At 42.5% G+C, this 25,505-nt stretch overlaps 2 protein-coding genes across 8 annotated transcripts in view; both read left to right on the top strand.

Moving 5' to 3' along the window:
- Positions 1-358: 358 nt before the first annotated feature.
- Positions 359-20,497, top strand: psmd2 (proteasome 26S subunit ubiquitin receptor, non-ATPase 2). The gene is made up of 21 exons (XM_080889957.1): positions 359-525; positions 1,726-1,782; positions 1,887-2,051; positions 8,060-8,181; positions 8,921-9,145; positions 9,267-9,425; positions 9,628-9,772; positions 12,833-12,893; positions 14,635-14,781; positions 14,925-15,031; positions 15,307-15,434; positions 15,540-15,627; positions 15,711-15,873; positions 16,036-16,137; positions 16,230-16,381; positions 16,494-16,577; positions 16,915-17,083; positions 18,831-18,925; positions 19,074-19,200; positions 19,320-19,438; positions 19,783-20,497. Exons 1-21 carry the CDS (start codon positions 403-405, stop codon positions 19,963-19,965), a joined length of 2,721 nt encoding a protein of 906 aa, XP_080746083.1. The 5' UTR covers positions 359-402; the 3' UTR covers positions 19,966-20,497.
- A 536-nt stretch (positions 20,498-21,033) lies between these two features.
- LOC308400709 (eukaryotic translation initiation factor 4 gamma 1-like) overlaps positions 21,034-25,505 on the top strand; it is a 37,217-nt gene continuing 32,745 nt past the window's right edge. For all 7 annotated transcript variants that reach the window (XM_080888579.1, XM_080888585.1, XM_080888582.1 and 4 more), the window contains exon 1: positions 21,034-21,110. The gene's annotated coding sequence lies outside the window, so the exon portion shown is untranslated. The remainder of the gene's footprint in view (positions 21,111-25,505) is intronic.

The following is a 25,505-nucleotide window of genomic DNA, read 5'->3' on the forward strand; positions in this document are numbered from 1 at the left end:
TTTAAGCCTTAAATATATTTTTAAATTGTTTGGGTTTTGTTTTCATATGTTTTGCCACCTATAATGCACAGAACGGTGTGTAAAGGACACAAACTCTGTCAAATTTTTGGTCACTGTAACACTGTGAAATTGACGTCAATAATTATGCGTCTACAGTGTGGCGCATGCTTATAGCTATCAATAAATAGTGAAATAGCGCAGTTTCTCGTGTCTTTGACCATGAAATTTCGCGTATCTGTTTCCTGTTTTACGGGACCTGAAGTACTCACAAACGACCACGACAGCCCGCCGCCAGTAGAGGCGGTAACGTGAAACCAGGACAGATTTTCTGTAGCGAAGAAGGTGCTCTCCTGCTTTCTGAACATTTCCGTTTGCTAACCAACAGTTCACAGAGCCACCACCATGGAGGAGGCAAAAAACAAAGAGAATAAGCAGCTCGAAAAGACTGATGAGAAGGACAAGGACAAGGAGAAGGCCCAGCAACCCTCGGGGAAGGATAAAGAGAAGAAAGAGGAGCAAGAATTGGTACATTTTGGCCTTTTGCTCATTCATTGAAATGTAATCGAGCCAGACGTGTTAATTTGCCTTAGTCACTGTCGCTTTGACAACATGGTCGAGCAGGCCAAAAGTTAGTGGGATTTAAGATAGTCTACCGAGCTTCAATTTACTGGACTGCAATTAATAAGCATATGAAATGTCACCAGTCTGACTTATTAGTACGTTGTGGGCCTTTAAAATGCTGCTAATAACCTCCGTTAGGTAATTTTAGCCTAGCCTACATCAGCCGGTATGCTAGCGTTAGCTTGCTACTTGTTATGTCCGCTGTCTTTGCTGGCATTAATGTAGCTCTGCTAGCATGTTCGGCTAGTACTGGAAGACGTACTGTATGACACAGCAGCTAACGTGAAGTCACAGAAACTCACGCAGCAAAATCCCATCTATTCTGCAATATCATATCTGAGAACTAATTAGATTGACTTTACATTTTACAGTTAGTGGAAAGCTAAGTGAAATCCAGTGCAAACGTGGACAGGCGAATTCTTATTCCGAATATTCAGCATCTTTATTTAGATAAGTTTGTGCAAACAAACAGAATTTGACTCTACTTAAATTTGCTTTCTTCATAGTTATAATGTACATACTACATGCTATTGGGTTTAACAAAAGTGTACAAATTAAAAATGCTGAAAAAATATATATAACTCGCAATTAAAGCATAGTATTATTAGTAAACCATATGTTACAGTAGCTTTAAAAGGCATACATTCATTGTTAGACAAATTCAGTAGACACATAATCATTATTATAAAGTAGAAAACCACATTCCTGTTCATATTTAAGCAATGCCTGGTGGTATGTAAATAGTAATACATACCTGCGCCACTGATGGGCTTGAATATTTATAAGATTTTATTAAGATTTAACAGAAAGAAATGTCATCTTGAGTTCTGCTTGGAAATCTGAATACAGGACTTTGAATTCAAGTATCTTGAATTCAGTGGAAGAAATCCCAACATTTTGGGATTTCCGAACTGAATGATTGAGCTTGCACCAAAACAAGCGGTTTATATAATACTCACTGACTGGCAACAGTTGACACTTATTAAGCAAATGTATTGTGTTGATATGCAACATCGGCAGTATTGAGAGGTCTTAAGGAGTCATGTTTTTTATTTTTACGGATTTGATTTATGACATTCTTATGTTGTCCTCATATTATTTCAGTCAGAAGAAGACAAGCAATTACAAGAGGATTTGGAGATGATGGTGGAGAGACTGAGTGTGAGTATTCACATTTCTCCAACTTCTTTGTGTGTTGAGGTATGAAACAAATTCCTACAAAGTAAAAATATTTTTGGGTTGTTGTTTTTTTTTCACATTTGCAGGAGGAAAACGCAGCACTGTATCGTCCTGCATTAGAAGAACTGCGCAGACAGATTCGTTCCTCAACCACCTCCATGACCTCAGTACCTAAACCCCTGAAATTCCTGCGCCCACACTATGGCAAGCTCAAAGAAATCTATGAGGGCATGGCCCCTGGAGAGAACAAGGTGAGACTCTTGGCCAGAAAATGGACTGAATTTAGTATGAATAGATTCCCAAGAGAGTGTGTGTGTATGTATTTATACTTTTATTTATATATATATAAAACACCCAGCACGCCCCTGCGGGCGGTTTATCCTTCAAGCTCGGGTCCTCTACCAGAGGCCTGGGAGCTTGAGGGTCCTGCGCAGTATCTTAGCTGTTCCCAGGACTGCGCTCTTCTGGACAGAGATCTCCGATGTTGTTCCTGGGATCTGCTGGAGCCACTCGCCTAGCTTGGGAGTCACCGCACCTAGTGCTCCGATTACCACGGGGACCACCGTTACCTTCACCCTCCACATCCTCTCGAGCTCTTCTCTGAGCCCTTGGTATTTCTCCAGCTTCTCGTGTTCCTTCTTCCTGATATTGCTGTCATTCGGAACCGCTACATCGATCACTACGGCCATCTTCTTCTGTTTGTCTACCACCACTATGTCCGGTTGGTTAGCCACCACCATTTTGTCCGTCTGTATCTGGAAGTCCCACAGGATCTTAGCTCGGTCATTCTCCACCACCCTTGGGGGCATCTCCCATTTTGACCTCGGGACTTCCAGGTTATACTCGGCACAGATGTTCCTGTACACTATGCCGGCCACTTGGTTATGGCGTTCCATGTATGCCTTGCCTGCTAGCATCTTGCACCCTGCTGTTATGTGCTGGATTGTCTCTGGGGCATCTTTACACAGCCTGCACCTGGGGTCTTGCCTGGTGTGATAGACCCCAGCCTCTATGGATCTTGTGCTCAGAGCTTGTTCTTGTGCTGCCATGATTAGTGCCTCTGTGCTGTCTTTCAGTCCAGCTTTGTCCAGCCACTGGTAGGATTTCTGGATATCAGCCACCTCCTCTATCTGCCGGTGGTACATACCGTGCAGGGGCCTGTCCTTCCATGATGGTTCCTCGTCTCCCTCCTCTTTCTTGGGTTTCTGCTGCCTGAGGTATTCACTGAGCACTCGGTCAGTTGGGGCCATCTTCCTAATGTATTCTTGGATGTTCGTTGTCTCATCCTGGACTGTGGTGCTGACACTCACCAGTCCCCGGCCCCCTTCCTTCCGCTTAGCGTACAGCCTCAGGGTGCTGGATTTGGGGTGAAACCCTCCATGCATGGTAAGGAGCTTTCTTGTCTTTATGTCAGTGGCTTCTATCTCCTCCTTTGGCCAGCCTATTACCCCAGCAGGGTACCTGATCACGGGCAGGGCGTACGTGTTGATGGCCCGGATCTTGTTCTTACCATTCAGCTGACTCCTCAGGACTTGCCTGACCCTCTGCAGGTACTTGGTGGTTGCAGCTTTTCTAGCGGCCTCTTCATGGTTCCCATTCGCCTGTGGGATCCCCAAGTACTTGTAACTGTCCTCTATGTCTGCAATGTTGCCTTCTGGTAGTTCAATCCCCTCAGTTCTGACTACCTTCCCTCTCTTTGTTACCATCCGACTACACTTCTCCAGTCCGAACGACATTCCAATGTCATTGCTGTATAGCCTGGTAGTGTGGATCAGTGAATCGATGTCTCGTTCACTCTTGGCATACAGCTTGATGTCATCCATGTACAGGAGGTGGCTGACAACTGCTCCGTTCTGTAGTCGGTATCCGTAGCCAGTCTTGTTAATGATCTCACTGAGGGGGTTCAGGCCTATGCAGAACAGCAGTGGGGACAGAGCATCTCCTTGGTAGATCCCGCACTTGATGGTGACTTGTGCTATGGGCTTGGAGTTGGCCTCTAGTGTTGTACGCCACATCCCCATTGAGTTCCTGATGAAGGCTCTTAGGGTCCCATTGATCTTGTACAATTCTAGGCATTCCAGTATCCAGCTGTGGGGCATTGAGTCATAGGCCTTCTTGTAATCAATCCAGGCAGTGCACAGGTTGGTCAGTCTGGTCTTGCAGTCTCGGCTGATTGTTCTGTCTACCAGTAGCTGGTGTTTTGCGCCTCTGGTATTCTTGCCAATTCCTTTCTGTGTCCCGCTCATGTATTGACCCATGTGCCTGTTCATCTTAGCCGATATGATGCCTGACAGGAGCTTCCATGTAGTACTGAGGCAGGTTATTGGTCGGTAGTTGGAGGGGACCGGTCCCTTCTTGGGGTCCTTGGGGATCAGGACCGTCCGGCCTTCAGTTAGCCATTCCGGGTGTCTCTCGTTAACTAGCAGCTGGTTCATTTGTGCTGCCAGACGCTCGTGGAGTGCAGTCAGCTTCTTCAGCCAGTAGGCGTGAACCATGTCGGGCCCTGGTGCTGTCCAACTCTTCATACTGGAGACCCTTTCTTGGATATCTGCCACTGTGATGGTTACTGGACCCTGTTCAGGGAGGTCGCTGTGGTCAGCCCTCAGATCCTCTAGCCACTGAGCATTGCCGTTATGGGTTGCATCCTTCTCCCATATGCTCTTCCAGTATTGCTCCGTCTCCAGCCTTGGTGGTGCTGTTCTCTTATTGTTCCCTTGCCACTGAGAGTACACCTTTGCTGGTTCTGTGGAGAACAGCTGGTTTATTCTCCTGCCTTCTATCTCACTGGTGTACCTCCTCAAGCGGCTGGCCAAGGCTGTGAGTCTTTGCTTGGCAGTTTCCAAGGCCTCAGGTATGGACAGCTTGCTGTATTTCTTAGGCACCTTATTTGTCGCACCTTTCTGCAACTCCGTTAGTTGGCTAACCTCCCTCCGTGCTACTTTGATCTTGCCCTCTAGCCTCCTTCTCCATGGAGGGTACTGCCCCTTGTCGCTGTTCAACTTGTAGCCAAGCATCTCACTGATCACTGTTGCCGTATTGTAGATCAGCTTGTTAGTGTCGGTAATCGTGGTTGTAGGTATTGCCCGTAGTGCTGCATTAACATCATCTAGCAGACCTTCTGAGGGAACTTCACGTAATCTTGGTAACCGGCTACGCGGGATCCAGGTTTCAAGCTTGGCCATGATCCTATTTTTCAGGTCAGTTCCTCTCGCACTCAACGATCCTTCTCCTATCGCACTTGGGGCTATGTACCCAATCTCGGGTGGGGGTGATGATATCTCCCCCCTGACCTGGCGTCCTGACTCCTCCTTGCCGTAGCATTTGTGTTGTACCTCGTCAATCTCTAGCTGTGAGAGCAGTCCCTTCTTTCGAATGTTGGAACACTGAGCTACTAGTTGTTTCGCCGTCATTGTGGATGTTGGGTATCGAAGAATCCATAGGTCCCTCATCCTATTCATGTAGCCCCTTCCGCCGGGGTTACTTGCATAGTAGCATTCCAACAACGCCCTGTTTTCGTCTCTTGCCCACCGATGCCTTCTTGTTCCAGTAGCCCACTTTTCGTCAGGGTGCCCTGGTTCCTCAACACCTGACGCGGACCTTGTTGATCCGGGCGACGTCCGAGCCGGCATGCCTTCATATTTATCTGTCTCGCTCATGTCTGCGGTAGGCTTGCTTAGCATAGGGGGTCTAGCCTTAGGACCCTTACTGGATACAGACGCCCCAGGCAGGAATCGAACTTGCGATCCTCTGTTCCAAAGGCGTGTAGTCTAACCACTACGCTATCCAGCTGATATATATATATATATATATATATATATATATATATATATATATATATATATATATATATATATATATATATATATATATATATATATATATATATATATAAAAAAAAAATATAAATAAATGTGATGTGAGAGGAAGAAGGTTGACGCATTGCACGAGACCATTAAGAATTTTTAATGATATGTATGACAGTCCCCAAGGGGCAATTAAGATGCCTCCAATTTTGCAGTTGGTCTAATGTCCGTCACTAGTCACCAGGTCTCTCAATTCCCGTTGCAGTGCCACCTCCAAGATCTTATCCATATTGCATTCAGTAAAGACAGTCTGAGTACTCACAGCCCTGCCGATCATGTCCGCCAGCCTTATGGGATTTTGAACAGCTGTAGCCGGTTCTTGTTCTTTGATAAGCCAGGTCCAAGCCAGCTCCAATCACACAGAACTTCCGAATTGGTAGATGTCGTTCAATGTCCTCCATCGAGAGTGTCACCAGACACACGACGCAACGTCCATCGAGTATCCGGCAGTAAATGTCTCCGCAGGACAATCGGGCTCTCCCAAGCCCCGGCTTCTCGGCAAGACTATACAAAAGACATGAGAAGCCAAGCAGGAAAGACAAGGGAGAGAGAGTGAGAAGGAGAAAAAGCAACGGCCTCCGTCAAGAGCCAAGAAAGAAAGGTGGTGGAGTGGTTAGCATGAGGGTTACAAGTTCAGCCTCCGCTGGGGCTTTTTGGATGACCTTTACTTGTTCTCACTGTACCTGTGTGGGTTTCCTCCGTGTTGTCCAGCTTCCTCCCACAGTTCAAAGACATGCATGACGGGTTATTTGGCCATGAATGTGAGGTAGACAAAGTACTTGGAAGTGTATAGAAATTAGGGCTGAACGATTATGGAAAATAATCTAATTGCGATTTTTTGCCCCAATATTGCGATTGCGATGCGATATGCGATTATTTTTTAAGGTCTTTGTCTTCTGTATTATTAAACAAAGACAAGCAATACATCATATAGTATGGCCAATACTATATTACATTAATTTTAAACTGTTCTTTCCTGGAAGACAGACCTCTGTTATGATGACATGAGGTGATGCATGAATTGATGACTGACATTTTTATTTAACTTCTTCAATCACAACAGTATATTTGAACATACACAATAGTTTATTTTTAGCTTACAAACATCTGAGCATAAAGTGCTGACAAGGAACCCTGGTGTAAACATTAAAATGAAAGTCAGTACAATGTGCAGATTGCAGAAATATACATAAAAAAAATCAGTGGCTTTACCACACTCAGTTTTTCGACATCTGTGAACTACTAGACAGTCATTCAATTAAAAAATAATATTAAATAAATAAAACTAATAAATAAAAAATACACACATCTTACTGATCTCTGCAGTCAGTAACATTACACATAAAGTGCAAACATAATAGCAATTGTATAAACACACACACAAACACGCCTTTAAAGTTTAAAGGCGTGAAATTGGACGGTCTAGTTCTGATTAGCGTCACCGCTGTCTCGGTGGAGTTTAATAAACTCGGCCGTCTGCTTCTTGCTATCTAAAATATAACCAGACACTGGCGTAAATTCTCGACTGTCTCATACTTCTGTTTAATAAGTTTTCTGTTTGACGTTTAGTCAGCTGTGTGAAAACCAAGGAGGAACCCACCCGGGGGATTAATAAAGTTTTATTTTATCTAATCTAATAACTTTAATCTCAGCCAAACCGATTTACTCACGAACAAACAAAACACTGAAAAAAGCCCAACAATAACATTTTTAGGTTGTCTAAGTGACTTATATATTACGTTTAACCCGAGCAGCGAAACTCCGCGGTGATCTGAAAATGATGTGCCGGGAGTTGTGCCGTTCTCGGCCGCATCAGTAACCCTCGAGGTCCCGGCTAGCTGTCGAGCTGGTGGGTAGCAGACGCCTCTGAAAACGTCGAAGCACTTTTGCAAATATGGGATATCTTGATAAACCGAGCAGATATTTGATGTTTACACAACTACTTTCTCGCCTGAAAATATGTTAAAAGTTTATTTTGTGACCCAGAAAGATTAGTATGAGTAATTTTAAAACTTAGTAGCGGCCGCCATTGCTGGAAACTGGAGTTTGGCTGGGCCGCACTATGAATTCTGGGATATGGTAGTAATTTGGACAGCCTTCGGCGCGTCGCTGTGACGTAATCGGTCTACAAATGCGGCCTCAGGAGGATGCAGCCCATGAATTTGGACATGTCCAGAGTATAATCGCAGCCTTTGCGGTTAGAAAATTGCACTTGATCATGTCGCGATATTATCGCAAATGCAATATATCGTTCAGCCCTAATAGAAATGCTGTATGAATGTGTGATTAAAATGGAACTGTTAGTTAAAAGTGCTCAATTACATTGTGGGTCATTTGAAAAATATCCAACATTAGTATTGGGTTTAAACAGTGTGTGTTCATGTTTGTTGTTGCAGCGCTTCTGTGCTGATGTTGTATCAGTGCTCGCTATGACCATGAGCGGTGAGAGGGAGTGTTTGAAGTACCGCCTAGTGGGCTCCCAGGAAGAGCTGGCTTCCTGGGGACATGAATACGTCAGGTAAGACATGTTACAGTGGAGTGCTGCGAATGCCACAAGTTTTCTGCTGAGTAAAGGGCCCCGCTTTGGAATGATCTAACTGAGGAGTTCAGGTTTACATGTTTAGACATGTTGAAGTTTTCATAAAGGACTCTTAATTGGCTCTCTGTTCACTAAGGTTTTTTGGTTTGCTTACAGTGAGAGGAACAGCTGCTGTCAGCTCTAGAAATATACTTTCAGTTCACCCTGGTGTTCTTCAGCATAGTACTGCCTCTTTGCTGTCCACTATGTGTCAGTCAGAGATGAGCAGCCACAGCTCCACATATCTTTCACAATAATGTGCTTTTACTGTTCAACATTGACATTTTTTAACAGTAGAATTTGCAGCAGCTCTGTAGCTCCACTTTTTCACTGTCTCACTTTCTAGTAATTGAGAATGTTCCATGTAACCATCTGATTGCTAATGAAACTGAAACTTGTCACTTATTTGGAACTTTTTGAAAAGTGCAAAAGTCAGTACTAACCACTTCCCAAATTATTAGTTACTGATTTCTTTGGATTAGTGGTTGAGGTCTAATTAGTTGCATTTTAAGTTTGGTGTCTGCACCAAAAGTCTGATTTGATACTGAAAGGAATTCATACAAAAGCTTGACAGATATTGTGTTTTTCCTTCTGATGAATAAGTGGAAAACATTTTTATTTTCCTTTGCCTCATTTTTTGGTGAGTCTGTTTGGAGTCACTATTCTGTCTGTCTTTCAGACACCTTGCGGGTGAGGTGGCTAAAGAGTGGCAGGAGGTAGAGGAGAATGATAAGACCCAGCAGGAAACGCTTTTGAAACTAGTGAAGGAGATTGTGCCCTACAACATGGCCCACAATGCTGAGCACGAGGCATGTGACCTGCTGATGGAGATTGAGAGGCTGGACATGCTGGAGGACTATATTGATGAAAACGCATACGGCAAAGTCTGCCTCTACCTCACCAGGTGTGTTTGAGCTATTCTACACAAACCTTGTTTAGTTTAGCATGTTGTATAGTATAAATATGAATTAGTGATTTTTCACTGGAATATGAGCATCTCTTAACTTTGTGCTTCACTTCTTCAGCTGTGTGAGTTACGTTCCTGAGCCAGAGAACTCGGCACTGCTGAGATGTGCCTTGAACATCTTCAGGAAGTTCAACTGTTATCCAGAAGCCCTGCGCCTGGCCCTGATGCTCAATGATGTGGAGCTTGTCGAAAACATCTTCACATCCTGCAAAGACATGTAAGAACTTTAAAGTTCTGCCTTTAACTTTAAAGACCCAACATGATCATGTTGGTTCTCACAGGTGCAAAACTTACTGACACAATTTCTGAGTGTGCATATATATTTAACTCTATAAAGGTATATCAAAGTAATTTAGTCAGATATTAGTGGATAACGTGCATTAAACACAAACTCCTTGTAATTTTATTGTTTTATCCAGAGTCATCCAGAAACAGATGGCATTCATGTTGGGTCGTCATGGCATGTTCCTGGAGCTTAATGAGGATGTAGAGGACTATGAAGACCTGACTGAGATCATGTCAAATGTGCAGCTCAACAGCAACTTCTTGGCCCTGGCTAGAGAGGTAGGACAGGAGGTTATAAAGAAATGTATTTTAAGGTTTAAGAAATATATTGAGAATTGTTCAATAAGGGGTGGCATGGTGGTTAGCACTGTTGCCTCACAGGAAGAAGAGCCTGAGTTCAATTCCACCATCAGGCCAGGGTCTTTCTGTGTGGAGTTTGAATGCTCTCCCCGTGTTTGCGTACTCCCTGGGTACTCCAGCTTTATTTATAGTGGGGTTAACTCTGAATTGCCCTAGGTGTGAATGTGAGTGCGAATGGTTGTCTGTCTTTATGTGTTAGTCCTAAAACAGCTGGGATACACTCTGGCTCATAAGGTTGCATATACAGCTGTGGTCAGATGTTTGGAAACTGTGGGGAAAATAATTTTTTGATCACCTGGTGAATTTGTAAGCTTGCTCAGGTAGAAAGAAATGAACAATCTAGTATAGTTATGGTACTTTCATTTTAAAGGAGAGCGACAGCAAAAATGCCATTAAGTGAAATAAGTATTTGATCCCCAAGCAAGACATGACCTGTTGGCATTTACAGTGGCAATTTCTTGTAGTTGGTCTCCAGGTTTGCACATATCTCAGGAGGGAATTTGGCCCACTCCTCTTCAAGTTTCTTGTTTTCTTGACGAGCTTGTTAGTGAGCTTGTGTAGTTTTGGGCTGATCCACCACCTTTCTTCTGGTAAAACTCACCCATGAGGCAAGATCTTACGTGGAGCTCCAGACTGATGGTGATTGACAATCGCTCAAACAGTTGTCACCTTCTTACCAAACTTGTTGCTGATGGTCTAGTAGTCCATTCCAGCCTGTTGCATGTCTACAATCTTGTTCCTGACATCCTTTGACAGCTTTTTGTTCTTGCCAATGGTGGTGGAGAGGCTGGAATGAAAGAAATAGATTCTGTGCTCAAGTGTGCTTTGTAGCAATAAAAGATAGATTGACTGTAATCTGTGTACCACATAGAAACACAGCTGATCTGTGAGACCCAGAATTCTGGTTGGATGGAGAGGATGAAATGCCTATATCACTCAGACATGCAGATCAATTTATAACTTCAATGTAATGTGTTTTTGCTGGATTTTTTTTTTTTGTTCATATTCAGTCTCTCTCCATTAGAATGAAACTGTCATAAAAATTCGATGAATGAATTAAAAAAAAAAATCACCCCAAAAAATAAATTCACCTTGTGAAGCCAGTAATTTTTCTTTAAATCAATAAACATGCATGCTGTCATTCCACCCTGGAGAAACAGTTTGACGCAAAGTTCAAAATTATGAGTGACGTTCATCCTTATTATGAGTGACGGTAACTTCTGATCAAACTGTACAAATAAAACTTAAATGGCAACAAAAAGCTGCAATTTACAAGTCAAACATTGAGTGTTTTGATTGCCCAGTTTTCACATCATGACAGCTTATTTAGATCCATCCTATCATGTAACAACTTGTCGCCTGCGTTGCACAACACTTCAGTTATTAATAACAACTTTGAGGAAATGTTTTTCAAAGGTTTAGAAACAACGGTATGTAATGTGATGATATGGTCAGCTAGAGCTGGGCGATATATCGAGTTTTAAAAAAATATCGATATATTTTTATACGAGATATAAGATGTGACAATATCTTTTATATCGATATAGTCTATGTTACGTTAAAGCTATACTTGTGGAGCCGCAAGTTTGCCTCTCTTTCGTCCACTTTTGTCTTTACGCAACGTTACTCGGCCTCGCCCCTCCTTCACTGAATACAACTCCCCCTCCTCCCCCATCGCTTCACCTGCAGGAAGCGACAAGACGGACATGGCAAATCTCCGTTAATGAGTTACTGCGCATCGACCCGTGCGTGGGGCTGGACGCCGTCAACGTGTTAGCTAGCTAACCACGCTAACGAGCTAACGCCATGCAGCCCAGAGGCGCTGCACAGCCTAAAATCCTTTCATTTTCTCAAAAGTTGACAGCGCGCCTTATGTATGAATTCTGGTTGTGCTTGATGGCTGCGAACCGATTTTATGTGGTACACAACGCTCAGCAATCTGTCAAAAAATGTTTTAGTACGACTTTGGTAAGCTACGGAGCTGCAGCGCTTGATGGACTGTCAGAGCATTACGGCTACCGAGGAGCCTCGCGGAGTGATACGTACTGTGCTTCAACGTAATATTACCCTACTGTGTATAAGGACCATAAATGGCACCTGTTAAGAGACGTGGTTACGAAGAGGATTTCAAACTCAATGCTGTCAGTCACAGAGTAGAAGTTGGGAACAGAGCAGCTGTGAAATCTGTCTTTGTTATTGTGCTCAGCGTCTTTTAGTTTACATTTTGACTGCACAATTGTGAGCTTTTTGTTATGCACAAAAACAACATTGTTTTCTTTTATTTATGGAGCATTATTATTTAATAAATGCTCATAATTTATTTTTGAGTAAATTTTATGTACATCTATGCTCTATGTTAATAAAAGTGCCTGTGTGACATCTGGGACACAGCTTTGACTAAGAACTCTCTTTTTGTTCTTACTTTATGGCTTTAAAAAAAAAAAATCGAGATATATATCTTATATCGCCATCTAGGTAAAAAATATCGAGATATGAATTTTGGGTCATATCGCCCAGCCCTATGGTCAGCAACATCTAAACTTCCAGTATCCAAACCTTTTTGTGCCCAGTTTTTGATATCAAAATTCAGGTACCCAGAAAGGCCCCAATGTACCACCCTCCACATTAAAACTGTTTGTCTATACTATGTGGAATCAGTTATACAAACAGGAAACACAAGGTTTTTTGTAGAAAGGTTGTTGCTGAAGATTTAATTGAGATGAACTGTAGATAAATGTAATGCCAAAATTGTAAAAAGAGGATAAGAGGCAGAATAAATTTCCTCTGGAGTAGGTGACAAATAGATGGTGAAAGCACTGAATGAAAAGCCTAAAATGACTCTCATCACTGGCACTTTATGAATAATGGTCTATGATTCATAAAGGGAGATGGAGGATTATACCCTAAGCACAGCTTCACTCTCTAATGACTCAGTCCTTTTTACTTTTATTAATAACAAACTTGTCTTGTCTTCCCCAGTTGGATATCATGGAGCCCAAAGTACCAGATGACATCTACAAAACACACCTGGAAAACAACAGTGAGTACATGTGAAAAGGTTTACTGTTTCTATTCTGTTAGGTGGCATATCAATTTGAAGACTGATATACTCATTTTCATTCTTTAAAAAGAATGAAAAATAAGAAGGTAACAAATAGGGCTGGGCCATATCATACCGTTCATGGTAATACCGGTATAATGTTGGGCAACAATAAGAAAATGAAATATCGCGATAGAATATGGGTAAAACGCGCATGCGCAGTGCCTTTGTTTTCATACGCACATGGCGGAAAAAGCATGGCGGCGACAGAGAATGAGAAGGACGAAAGCGGATTGTTGAATGAAACGCATGAACCAGAATTGGTTTGTAAAAATGCTGCAACTTCAGTGGTGTGGAACTGGTTTAGCTTTCGTCTATCAGATGCACATCAAAGCACTATTTTTGGTAGAGCATGCTAGCGGGCCGCCGTTATTACCTTGTTTTTTGGAAAATACGGCACACTTAAAATCAATCCTTTGATTTTTCTGAAAGCTGACAGTGCCCCTTATAATCCCGTGTGCCTTATGTATGAATTCTGGTTGTGTTTACTGACCTTGAAATGATTTTATGTCGTACACGGCGCTGGAAAATCTGTCAAATGCTTTAGTATGACTTTGCTAAGCTACGAACCCGCACCGCTTGATGGATTGTCAGAGCATTACGGCTATCGTAGGGAGGAGCCTCGCGGAGTGATACGTACTGTGCTTCAACATAATATTACCGTATTGTGTGTGTGTGTGTGTGTATAACCTCTTTTTAAGTTTTGTGGATATTATACATGGTTATGCTGAGGATATGTCGGCCAATTTCCACTGGAAATGCCTTTTGGTTAAACTGTCAGCGAGGAATTTGCATTTGCACTCTTGAATTTTTATATAACTTTATTGTACATAAAAAACAGCTGCTTGTTTAAGTGAAAATACATAGATGTTTGTTTGGTTTTTTTGCACTAATAAAGTTGTGGAGTTGTAAAGTATTTTGTCTAGTGTCAATTATATCGTCAGTTATATCGTTATCGCAAATTTTCAAATGTATATCGTGATAAATATTTTTGGTCATATCGCCCTGCTCTAGTAACAAATCTTCTGACATAAAAACTATATGACCCTTCAGTGATGAACTTCAGAATTTAAGTGGAAGGATCTATACTTGCAGAGTGATGACAGTACAGTAACAGGACCAGCCCTTGGCTTTTTGGCGTACAAGACAAGATTAAATTTTAAACCCCTTTTCCCCTAATACTGAGTTGGCAACTCAACTCAGCTTGACTTGACTTAATTCGACTCAGTTTTTAGGGTTTTCCACTGGGTGGTGGTATCTAGTACCAGGTACTTTTTTTTTTTTTTTTTTTTTTTTTAGTAGCTCTTCACCTTGGGTTCCAAGCTGAGTTGAGCCGAAAAAACTCCAATCATGGGAGTGACGTCACTGGATGACTCACAAGAGTGACTACTTCACAAAAATCTCCATCAGAGCTGAAGTGGACCAGACAGAAAGCTGGATCCTCTTCTTTTTGAATGCAAAAGTGCTTCTCTCTCTCTCTCTGTTGCTCTCTTTGTATCTCTATATCTCTCTCTATCTGTCACTCTTGGCTCACTTTAAGAGGCCGGTGTTTGGTTCTTTAAATCCATTCACATCATTAAAGACAAAATGAGGTAGTTTGATACGATCTGTGTTTTGTGATTTACTGTTAAGTTGAGCTAAATGTACCCACGCTCCATCACCTTTGTGCTGTATGTGGCAGGGTTTGGAGGCAGTGGCTCCCAAGTGGACTCGGCCCGGATGAACTTGGCTTCTTCTTTTGTGAACGGCTTTGTGAATGCAGCCTTTGGACAAGATAAACTCCTCACAGATGATGGCAACAAGTGGCTGTACAAGAACAAGGACCACGGTATGAGAAAACACACGTAGCACACACAGCATATAAAGGTGGAGGGCTTCTGTGGCTATACTGGGTACTTTTCAATCTCACAATCATATATCTGTGAGCATTTCTGGCAGTCTTCAGCACATTTTATTTGCCGCTGTCTTCAGGCATGTTGAGCGCTGCAGCTTCCTTGGGTATGATCCTGCTGTGGGATGTAGATGGTGGTCTGACGCAGATTGACAAATACCTCTACTCTTCTGAAGACTACATCAAGGTATAGTTTGGATATATTTGAGAGGACACGTCAAACATTTCCTTATATACAGATCAGTGTCCTGTTTTGACATTTGTAATGCATCTGTAGCACTGTTTTTATAGCAAGGCAGTTATATAAAGAACTCACTCTTCGCTGACTTGGTTTTAACAATTAACTCTGTGAACAACATAAGTGATCCTCAGGCTTATTGTGAATTGGGAGAGGTATAAAGTGAAACTTTTTGGGGGTTTTTTGTTTGTTTTTTTCCTCATGCATCATCCTTGTCTGTGCAGTCTGGTGCCCTTCTGGCCTGTGGCATTGTAAACTCAGGTGTAAGGAATGAGTGTGATCCAGCTCTTGCCCTGCTGTCTGACTACGTCCTCCACAATAGTAACATCATGAGGATAGGAGCCATCTTTGGGTGAGGAGAATGCTTGTAGAAACCATCCATAGAGATATCTTGTCTTATATTCTTTGAATGTTAAGTAATCACATTATGTCCTGCTCCTTTTCTTCTTTTTTTCAGACTGGGTCTTGCTTATGCTGGCTCCAACAGAGAAGATGTCCTGTCTCTCCTTCTCCCTGTCATGGGAGACTCTAAATCCAGCATGGAGGTATGTCTTCACATTTTCTATATAGCTCCCTATTCTTAAGGAGGATCAGATTAGTATCATTTCTGTGTGTCTTAAATCCTCAGGTGGTTGGTGTGACGGCGCTGGCATGTGGTATGATCGCAGTAGGAACTTGTAATGGTGATGTGACCTCCACCATTGTCCAGACCATCATGGAGAAGAACGAACAGGAGTTGAAGGACACATATGCTCGCTGGCTGCCTTTGGGCTTGGGACTCAACCACCTGGGTATGCATTTGCGGAGAACACAGGAAAATAAAATGCACAATTTCTCAAAGTTTGACAACTTTTTCTGAATCATTTTGTGCTGAATAAAATCTTCTTATTGTAGTGGATAATTTCTTTCCTCCTGGTCAGCTGCTCTAACTGCTGTCATTTCATTGGCTTTAGGGAAAGGAGAGGCAATTGAGACGACTCTGGCAGCTCTGCAGGTTGTCCCTGAACCTTTCCGCAGTTTTGCCAATACGCTAGTGGATATTTGTGCATATGCAGGTTAGTCTTTTAGGCTTACCACACACCTACTGCAGACCTATGTACTGTGTTAGTTATATTTCACTGCTATAATTTCCTCCTCTTCTGTCCAGGATCTGGTAATGTGCTAAAGGTGCAACAGCTTCTCCACATCTGCAGTGAGCATTATGAAGCCAAGGAGAAGGAAAAAGAGGAGGACAAAGATAAGAAGGACAAGAAGGACAAAGACAAGAAGGAGACTGCTGCTGACATGGGCTCCCACCAAGTAAGGACAGACTTGTAGTCCTTATAATCATACATCAGTTCTTTTTATTTATCTGTTTTCCTAGATGGGTGGAAGGGGAATAAAACCTTGAATACTTTGTTTACTCCGTCAGGGTGTGGCTGTTCTTGGTATTGCCCTTATTGCCATGGGAGAGGAGATTGGCTCAGAGATGGCACTACGAACATTTGGACACCTGGTCAGTTACACTACTTTACTGGCAGTGAATCTTTTCAGTTTCATTGCTGAATGCTTTGTTACCTTATCTCACCATCTCTGTGAGAAAAATTCATGTTTTCTCAAAAATGAAGTCTGCACTGACTTCTGTTCTGCATTTGATTCTTCTCACTCACATCACTCCTCCTTTTATCCTGATTCTTGTTCTTATTCTTAAAGAGTTCCTTTCTGTCATTTGTATACAAGGGTGCAACAGCCTAAGTAGGCAATTCATATATTTAGAAACACAGTTTTTGTTCCTGTATATTCCTGATTTATGCTGTCATGAACTTTCATTTTCTTTCTTTGCATTTTATCAGCTGCGTTACGGTGAGCCCACCCTGAGGCGAGCGGTGCCCCTGGCCCTTGCGCTCATTTCTGTGTCTAACCCGCGTCTGAACATCTTGGACACCCTCAGCAAGTTTTCCCATGATGCTGACCCCGAGGTCTCCCACAACTCCATCTTTGCCATGGGCATGGTGGGCAGTGGTAAGTTTAGGAACAATATGAAATCATGAAAACTAACAATGGTTTCCATTATACAGTACTGTGCTAAACTATTGAGCCGCCCCTCATTTCTTGATATTTCGCTTCCAAAGAAACTTGTAATATTTTTAAATGATCTTGAGCAATAGTTCTCCAGCTTTCTGAAGAGTTTTCTTTGGCCATTGGCTGCTTTTTCACTCATTTTCTGTTCAGGCCTTGTACCTGACCATTTTCAGAGGAATGTTATTTTAATAACACCAATCCTAAATCTGATCCTAAATATTATCATCCTTAAATAATTTCTGGAAACTGGACAAGTGAAAGATAGTTTAAAAGCCTGCTATTTTTTGTTCTATCTACGGCAAATGAATAGTATCTGAAAATCATGTCCTTAACAAATAAGGGGAAAAAATCAGCAAAGAATTGATAGAGGAGCTGAGAGATACATCTGGCACCTCCACTTACTACGTCATCTGTGTCATTAGAAATGATCTCAGTGGAAGAGTAGCTATCAAAAAGCCTTTCTTAAGGGAAGAGAACAAGGAGAAAAGGCTGAGATATGCCAAATAACACAAGACCTGGACTTAAAAGTGGCAACAGGTCTGATCGAGGGATGAATCTAAATTTGAAGGTTTTGGTTCAAATTGTTAATGTGTACAGAAGAGGGCAGGAGAGAGGTACAGCTGTGAATATCCACAACCACCTATGAAACACAGTGGAGGCTCTGTCATGGTTGCTTCATTTCAGCCAGTGCTGATGGAGATATTGTCAAAATTGATGTAATTATGAACACTGAAAAGTACTGTCAGGTTTTTATCCACCATGCAATACCGACTACAAAGCATTTGATTGGAAACAGCATACATTTTCAGCATGACAATGATGCAAATCACACTGCTGATGCAGTAGCGGCATATCTGGATAGAAAAACACACTGTTAGTCATGGACTGGCCTCCCCAGAGCCTTAAAGAAGCCTGGAGAACATTTCCTGAGGACTACTTAAAGAAATTACAGAAAACTGCCTTGCCCTCAGCCTGCTTTGTTGTGCATTTTATTTTCATTTTACAATGAGACTCCTTTTACAAAATAAGCATCTTTTTGCATTAAGTAAGACTTGAAATTACTGACTGTCAAATTAGTCACCAAAAACCCAGTTTTGAAATGTTTACTGAGATCATAGATCAATTTAGAACTAGGATCTCTTCCTGTGCTGGCTATTTGTAAACAATGCTGCTGTGTCCAAGGGATTTTCCTAGTAGCTAATTTCCTAGTCAATTCAGTTATAAGTAGAATAATAAACTGGTCCAAAATGAACAAAAATACAGAAAGCAGTTAAAATTGAGTGCAGTTGAATTCATGCATTCAATTCATGGGATATCAAATATTTTCTTTTCAAGCCTTTCACCATATTATTCATAACAAACTTGTATTGTAAATCCAGCTAAAACGTGTGGCTCAATCTTTAACTACACTGCTACATCGTCATGTAGCAGTTAAAGATGTCCCAGCTTGCATAGAATGGTTCATTATCTTGCTCAGTACTGCAGAACCATGCTAATTGGTTAAGACGCTAATGTGCCAGCTATCCGAAAAACTAACTGGACTAAAGTTTCTCACTAAAATTTTCACAGAATGCTTGAAGGTATATGTTACTTAGTTGGCATTTTCAATGCCTCCTCGACTGAGAGTGCCACCGGTGTCAATGCCCTTTACAAGTTTAACAGCTCTTAATTTTTTCCATTTCCTCAGGCACAAATAATGCCCGACTGGCAGCCATGCTGCGGCAGCTGGCACAATATCACGCCAAAGATCCCAATAATCTCTTCATGGTCCGACTGGCTCAGGTGTGTGGCAAAACAAAAGGAACCCTGTACGAGACTCAAATTAACTTTTGGAAAAGTGTGTGAGTGCGTGTGTGTTTGTGTGTACGTGCACGCCTTGCGTGTGTGTGTTAGAGTAATTATTGACTTTTTGCTGTGTTTGCCTCTGCAGGGTCTGACTCACCTGGGCAAAGGCACACTCACACTCTGTCCCTACCATAGCGACAGGCAGCTGATGAGTCAGGTTGCCGTGGCGGGACTGCTCACTGTGCTCGTCTCCTTCCTCGACGTCAAGAACAGTGAGTTAATTTTCTCCCACTCAGCTGCACACATCCATTATTAGTCAGTAATTTGAAAGTTTTTTTTGAACCGAGAGTCTCCTGTGCTAACATCCCCTCGTGTCTTGTGTGCATTACAGTAATCCTGGGAAAATCTCACTACATTCTCTATGGCCTGGTAGCAGCCATGCAGCCACGTATGTTGGTCACATTCGATGAGGAACTCCGACCGCTGCCTGTGTCTGTTAGAGTTGGACAGGTAAAGCCTGGGATAACTTATTTGAGACAATTAAAGTCTGCAGAGCTTATTGACTCTGTCTTTTCTCCCTAACACAAAGCACCACAGATAAAGTTTCAAACTGTGTTCAGAGAAAGATGAGATTACCTATCCTACTAACCCATGTAATTAATTCCCTCCTGAACAGGTTCTGCTGTCTTTTTTTTTCTCTGAGAGTTGCTGAAAGCAAGAAGAACTTTAACAGCTCTTTTCTTCAGAGAAAATTTTTTTTTTAAGAATAGAAGCGTGGTGGAGAATGGTATGTAATTTAATAGCCAAAAAATGGACATGGTTGTTTAACACAATTTTCTCTGACCTGTCTACAGGCTGTGGATGTTGTGGGCCAGGCAGGTAAGCCTAAGGCCATCACAGGTTTCCAGACTCACACCACGCCAGTGTTGCTGGCTCATGGAGAAAGGGCAGAGCTGGCCACAGAGGAGTACCTGCCCGTCACGCCCATACTGGAGGGCTTTGTCATCCTCCGCAAGAACCCTAACTATGAAACCTAGACTGCACCCGTCCTCACTGGCCTTTTCTCGTGTTTCTAAGGGTAGCCCTCCATGGCTCTTGGCAGTTGTTATAATTAGTTGTTCATTGCATGGCTGGAAAAGGGCTAGACAGGCCTGGCTTTCTTCATCTGTCGTCTGCAGCCCAGCTCTAGCAATCATTAAAAATGGATGGATAGGGTCTGGTTAATTGGACTGGTATGACACAGGGAGGGCATACTGGGACCTCATCCTCTCTACATAAAGATGGTTTCCTCATTGCTCCAATTTTGATCCATCTCTCCCACATGTACTGAACCAGCTGTTTGACTGACCTGAGGCCAGTTTATAAAGTGGGACCTGTTCAACATCAGCAAATGAATGACTAAAATCCTGCAAAATCCTCATCACATGTGTTTCCCCCGCCAACTGTTAAATTCATTTTAATAAAAGCATTTAAAAGTGTGTATTCAGCATCACGATTTTCTTTTTGGTTTTTGTTACAGTACTGTACAAGGTTGAATCAGTAATAAAAACGTCGACCAGTTTGTGGAAATGCTGTGACTGTGTTTTTTTTTCTTTTTCTTTCATTAAGAAGCAAAATGTTTTATTTCTCTTGCTAAACCTATTCAATAATAATAATAATAATTAATAATAATAATAATAATAATAATAATGGATTGCATTTATATAGCGCTTTTCGAGAACCTCAAAGCGCTGTACAATTCCACTATTCATTCACTCTCACACACTGGTGGAGGCAAGCTACAGTTGTAGCCACAGCTGCCCTGGGGCAGACTGACAGAAGCGAGGCTGCCATATCGCGCCATCGGCCCCTCTGGCCAACACCAGTTCAAGCAGATTATTATTTATAGTATTTATTCCATTTAAATGCCTTTCTTATTGCTATGTGATAATAAAAGAGTAGCCATGATAATAGTTTGAACCAAGTCAGAACGTCAGCCTACTATAGTCACTGAAAAAGCCAATGGATGCCTGTTACTCACAAGAAGAGTAGAGAAAACACTGGTGACTAAAGATTTTGCATTATTGTTCAGAACATGATCACTGGGAAACTTTCACGTGATGGGATTTTGCCGGAATTACTAGGTACCGGCTTCCGGGAAGACTTTCCGTCCGTCCGGCTCCGCGGACTCAAGGAGAGAAAGGTAACGCCACGATCCTCAGCTAAATTCTTTATTGAAACGTTTAATATCTGAGATAAATGTTACGTCTCTGTTCTATGGAGACTCTGGTGGGACGTTCAGACCTACCTTTCACATTTTAGTGGGGTGATTTGGCTGTGTCTTGTGACTTTGTTGAGTGCTTTCTGCTGGATGGTGTTCCTGCTGTGTTTTTAGGGATTAGCTAGCTAGCTGGTCGCTAGCATTCCATGCTAACGCGACGTGGGTGTTCTTTCTTCATTTTAGCTTGTCCGGCTAGCAAGCTAGCATTTCGATAGACAGCCAAGTTGCTTACATGCCCGTTTGATTCGGGGACACACATTATGTTATGTGTACTATATCATATAAGAAAAGTGATAGACAGACTGTCGTGTCACAGTGCTGTTGTTTCGCCGGTAAACGTAAATTCTCCTGCTAGCTATTGAACCGTTTGTAGGTTAGCTACAAAGTAGCCTACATAAGATACGTGAGCAGCGAAACCACTTTCGGCTGGTGAAGGCGTGTTTTGCCGAAGTGCCAAGCTCCCGACTGAAAGTATTAGAACTCCTTTACACCTTTTTGACTGCCCGGCTTTACATAAAGAGATCACTGGAATCATTTAATGTATGTATTATAACATGCATACTGAGAGCTTGATACCTGAAACCATGTGATGGTGATTGGTGCCGGGTTGGGCAAGCATGTAAAGCTGATTTAAAGATCTGGATGTATACATGGAGCAAGAGTCTTTTTCTTCATGAACAGAACAAAACAAATGCTACAACTCCAATTCCAGGAATGGAGAGAAATTGGACAGTGTGTTTTGGAGCCTGAGTGGTTGAGTAGATGGATCACTGTGCTTTTAACTTGTCAACTGCAGTGGGAAATAAGCCACACGAGAATCTGGGATTTCCTCTCGGCATCCCCTGTACTGCACCGGTGTAAGCGTAGGTAGGTTGTCAGAACTGAGCGAGATGTTTGGCTGCAAAGTGAAACTGAGGTGTCTGACTCATTCGGGTTAGTTACAGTATCCATCACTGTCACGACACCACTGGCATCACTGCCGCGCAGTTTATCCTCATATAGCTAAAGCTATAGCAGCTATTGAACCAACGAGCTAATAACCAGGAGCCACCTGCTCAGCTCGACCGGGTTAGTATTTCTCCTCCTTAGATCCGACCTGTGTCACGCTTGTCTTCATTGCTGCCTCCTCTGCACGTTGTTGGACGTCTATGCTTTGTGCCGTACGTGAAATAGATGGTTGTCATATGTGCTGTCGGCTGAGGTGTGGCTGGCGTGAAGCCGGCAGCTGGGCTGTGCGTCGCGCCAGTAGCAGGAGAAACCACGTGGTAGATCGAGGTTGGGCCTAGGAAAGTTAGCAGCATGGCTAACTGCATAACATGCAGCAGCGGGTTTGTATTTGCAGATGTTTAGGGCAGCTTCTATTGTGCGTGAATATGCGTTTACTGTAAATAACACGGGAATAGATGAATTTGCCGTGTGTTTGGCGCACGCGTAAACACTTGACACGCCCCTGTGTCAAAGCAAAAGTGTCTCACAGTTTGGACAGACCGTTGTCTTGACAAGCTTGGTGTAAATGTCTCTGCAGTATCTGTGTCATTCATATGTATACATACACACACACACACACACACACACACACACACACACACACACACACACACACACACACACACACATATATATATGGTGGGGGGCAGTCAAACGCTGGTATTGGTGGTATGTTCACATTTAAACCTTTTGATGATCACTTCGTCTACTGCAGCAAACACGAGGCTGATGTTAAGGACTGCAACCATGTGACCTTATCTGGGAGTGTGGGTCCAAAATGGATGCTGTTTCTTATAGATGGCATACAGTCTATATAGCTAATACAGGCAGGTGTTTATTGTCTGTCTTGTCTCTATCAGTGAACATTCATATTTGATATGCAGTGGTTTCAGACAAGCTTTATTTGGAGGAAATGAATAAAACTCACAGCAGACAAACACATGGAGCCAGCTACTCACAGTTTGCCGAACATAAGGATACTGCCGAGCATCCTGTTGTGAAATTTGAAAGCCTGGAGACTGGGCATGTGTGGGTTTTGGCAGAATGTTACCAGAGGAACATGGGGACAGGACCGAGAAGGGGAGGGAGGAGACAGGCTGTGCTGGCGTGATGCTGTGTCACTGCAGCTACGTTCTAATTGTATGTTCATCATTGTCAGAGTGGGATGCCTGCTTGTCACAGACTGTTGATGCTCAAATGGGATGATTATTGGTCAGTGTCAACAGCGGAGTACAGACTGTAAAGTATTGTTTTGTTTGTTTCATCCATACTGTTTAATTCACTCCACTTCAGAAAAAAAAATGTCAGAGGAATTATTAACCAGGCTGAGAAAACAGTGACTTGAATGGAAATTTATAATGTCTAATAAGATAAACTTGAAAAGTATGAGCAGGGTTAGGGCTTCAACAAAAAAAAGGAAGTGTAATAGTAAAAAGAGCGACGAGTAAGATTGAGGTGGTTTGGACATGTGTGCAGGAGGGATAGTGGATATACTGCACAAAGGATGTAGAATACAGAGCTGCCTGGCAGGAGGAAAAGAGGAAGATCTCAAAGGAGGATGGATGTAGTGGAAGAGGACCTGTTGCTGGTCAGTGTGACGCATAGGGTAAGATGGAGGCAGATGATCTGCTGTGGCGACCCTTGAAAGGAGAAGCAGAAACAAGATGATGGTAAAAAGCTGTGAGCTTTCAATGGGGATTGTATAAATCAAGTTGTATTGAGCAGATTTGTGGAAAATGTGGTAATGCAGCTTTTCCTGTGGCTCCTAATCAAAAACGGTATTTAAAAAAAAAAAACGGATGCAACTTCCTGGTCTGAGATGAAGCCAGTATGGAAGTGGTCTAAATCCACTTCCATACTTTGTGTGGCCTTTCTAATGGCCAACACAGTGTGACTCCCATGTTTACGAAAGGGTCCATTTGTAGAGAATTGTTTGTGAAAACAGCCCTTTGCTTCCTTGCTCTATGACCTCTTTAAAGGCTTTCCTGTCAGTCACCATTTTATCAAATACAGAATTATGTTAATTTTATAAATTATGATTCTCATTAGAAAAACAGCAGTAGCTTGTAATAAAGCATTAGGCAATGAGTGTGCAGTGTCCTTTGGTTTCCCGGTCAGGGGACCAGCATGGTTGTGGTTTGGTCGTTTGCTGTGGCTGCATCTATCTCAACTCAGTCCTGAGGCTTTTCTAAATATATAAGCCTCTGCTTTGAGTGTTTCTCTTGTAAATGCCCCAACTTTATGTAAGTGCTATTTTAAATCTGTGGACTATCTCTGGGAGAAGCAGCACAGTACAGGAGGAAATCTGACAGAGTTTATTTCCTGTTACCTTTCTGCTTAGGTCAGTGAACTTGAATATTGACCTAATTTCTTCTAAGTGTGTTGGTCCTGTCTATAAATGACAGAACAAAAACACAACTTTGCAAAATAAGCATGTTGTTGTCTTTGCATACTGAATTAAAACTATAGTCGTCGAGCATTAAAGTGATCCAGCGAAGCCTACCACTGCTGGAGCTTTCTGAACTGCGTTATCACAACAGACTACACAGTCACTCACTGTGACAGGTACAAACGTCAGGCCAATAAAATGTGTACAAAAGTTAAGTTACTAAGGTCATGTGCATTTGCAAATAGGCTTTGTGCAAAAGCCTGAGAGACGAGTGGTTTAGTTTATAGTATTTGCAGGCATGAAAAAGTGACTTGCATTCTTGTATCTTTGATTGTTTTTTCCACCGCTGTCTCCCCCAGGCAGGAAAGTTTGTCTAGTTCTAAGTGCAGATGTGGGTTTTTTTCGGGGGGGGGGGGGGGGCGGGGTTGGGTTTTTTTTATAGGTTCAGTAAACAGTTGATTTACAGTAATGTCTCTCTGGGTAAAGGGAGTCTAAATCATGTGTGTTCAAACACAGACAGTGGTTACGCCCTTTATAGGAGACATGACAGCCAACTTCACTAGCAGCAAACTTTGGTTACCGACAGCAGAAGCTTACGTAACCGTTGAAGGAGCATGTTTCCCTGTCAGTCGTGCTGGCTAAATTTCCACAGTGCTGCATGTCAGAGAAGCTCAAATGACTGGCCTGTGTGTTATAAGGGGATGGGGTGGGGTTCAGTGGCGGTGTGGATGACTTTCCTCTGCCCCCCACCCAAAAACAAAAAACCCACATTCCTGCAAGAAAGGTCGACCACTGGGATCTTTGCTTGTACAGTAGGCTATTCCCGGGTTTATTTTTGGTGCTTCAGATTTTAATATGTGAACACTAATTTCAGCAATTCATTACTGGATTATATACAATTTTAAGACATGCTGCTGAGCTCACTTGACTGATGTCAGTGG

This window comes from Rhamphochromis sp. 'chilingali' (genome assembly GCF_963969265.1).
Source record: "Rhamphochromis sp. 'chilingali' genome assembly, chromosome: 8".
NCBI lineage: Eukaryota > Metazoa > Chordata > Actinopteri > Cichliformes > Cichlidae > Rhamphochromis > Rhamphochromis sp. 'chilingali'.

Coding starts and splice junctions, on each gene's coding strand:
- psmd2 (XM_080889957.1), top strand. CDS start 403: ATGGAGGAGGCAAAAAACAAAGAGAATAAGCAGCTCGAAAAGACTGAT. Junction 2,052..8,059: donor TGGCCCCTGGAGAGAACAAG/GTGAGACTCTTG, acceptor TTGTTGTTGCAG/CGCTTCTGTGCTGATGTTGT. Junction 19,439..19,782: donor TGTCTGTTAGAGTTGGACAG/GTAAAGCCTGGG, acceptor ACCTGTCTACAG/GCTGTGGATGTTGTGGGCCA.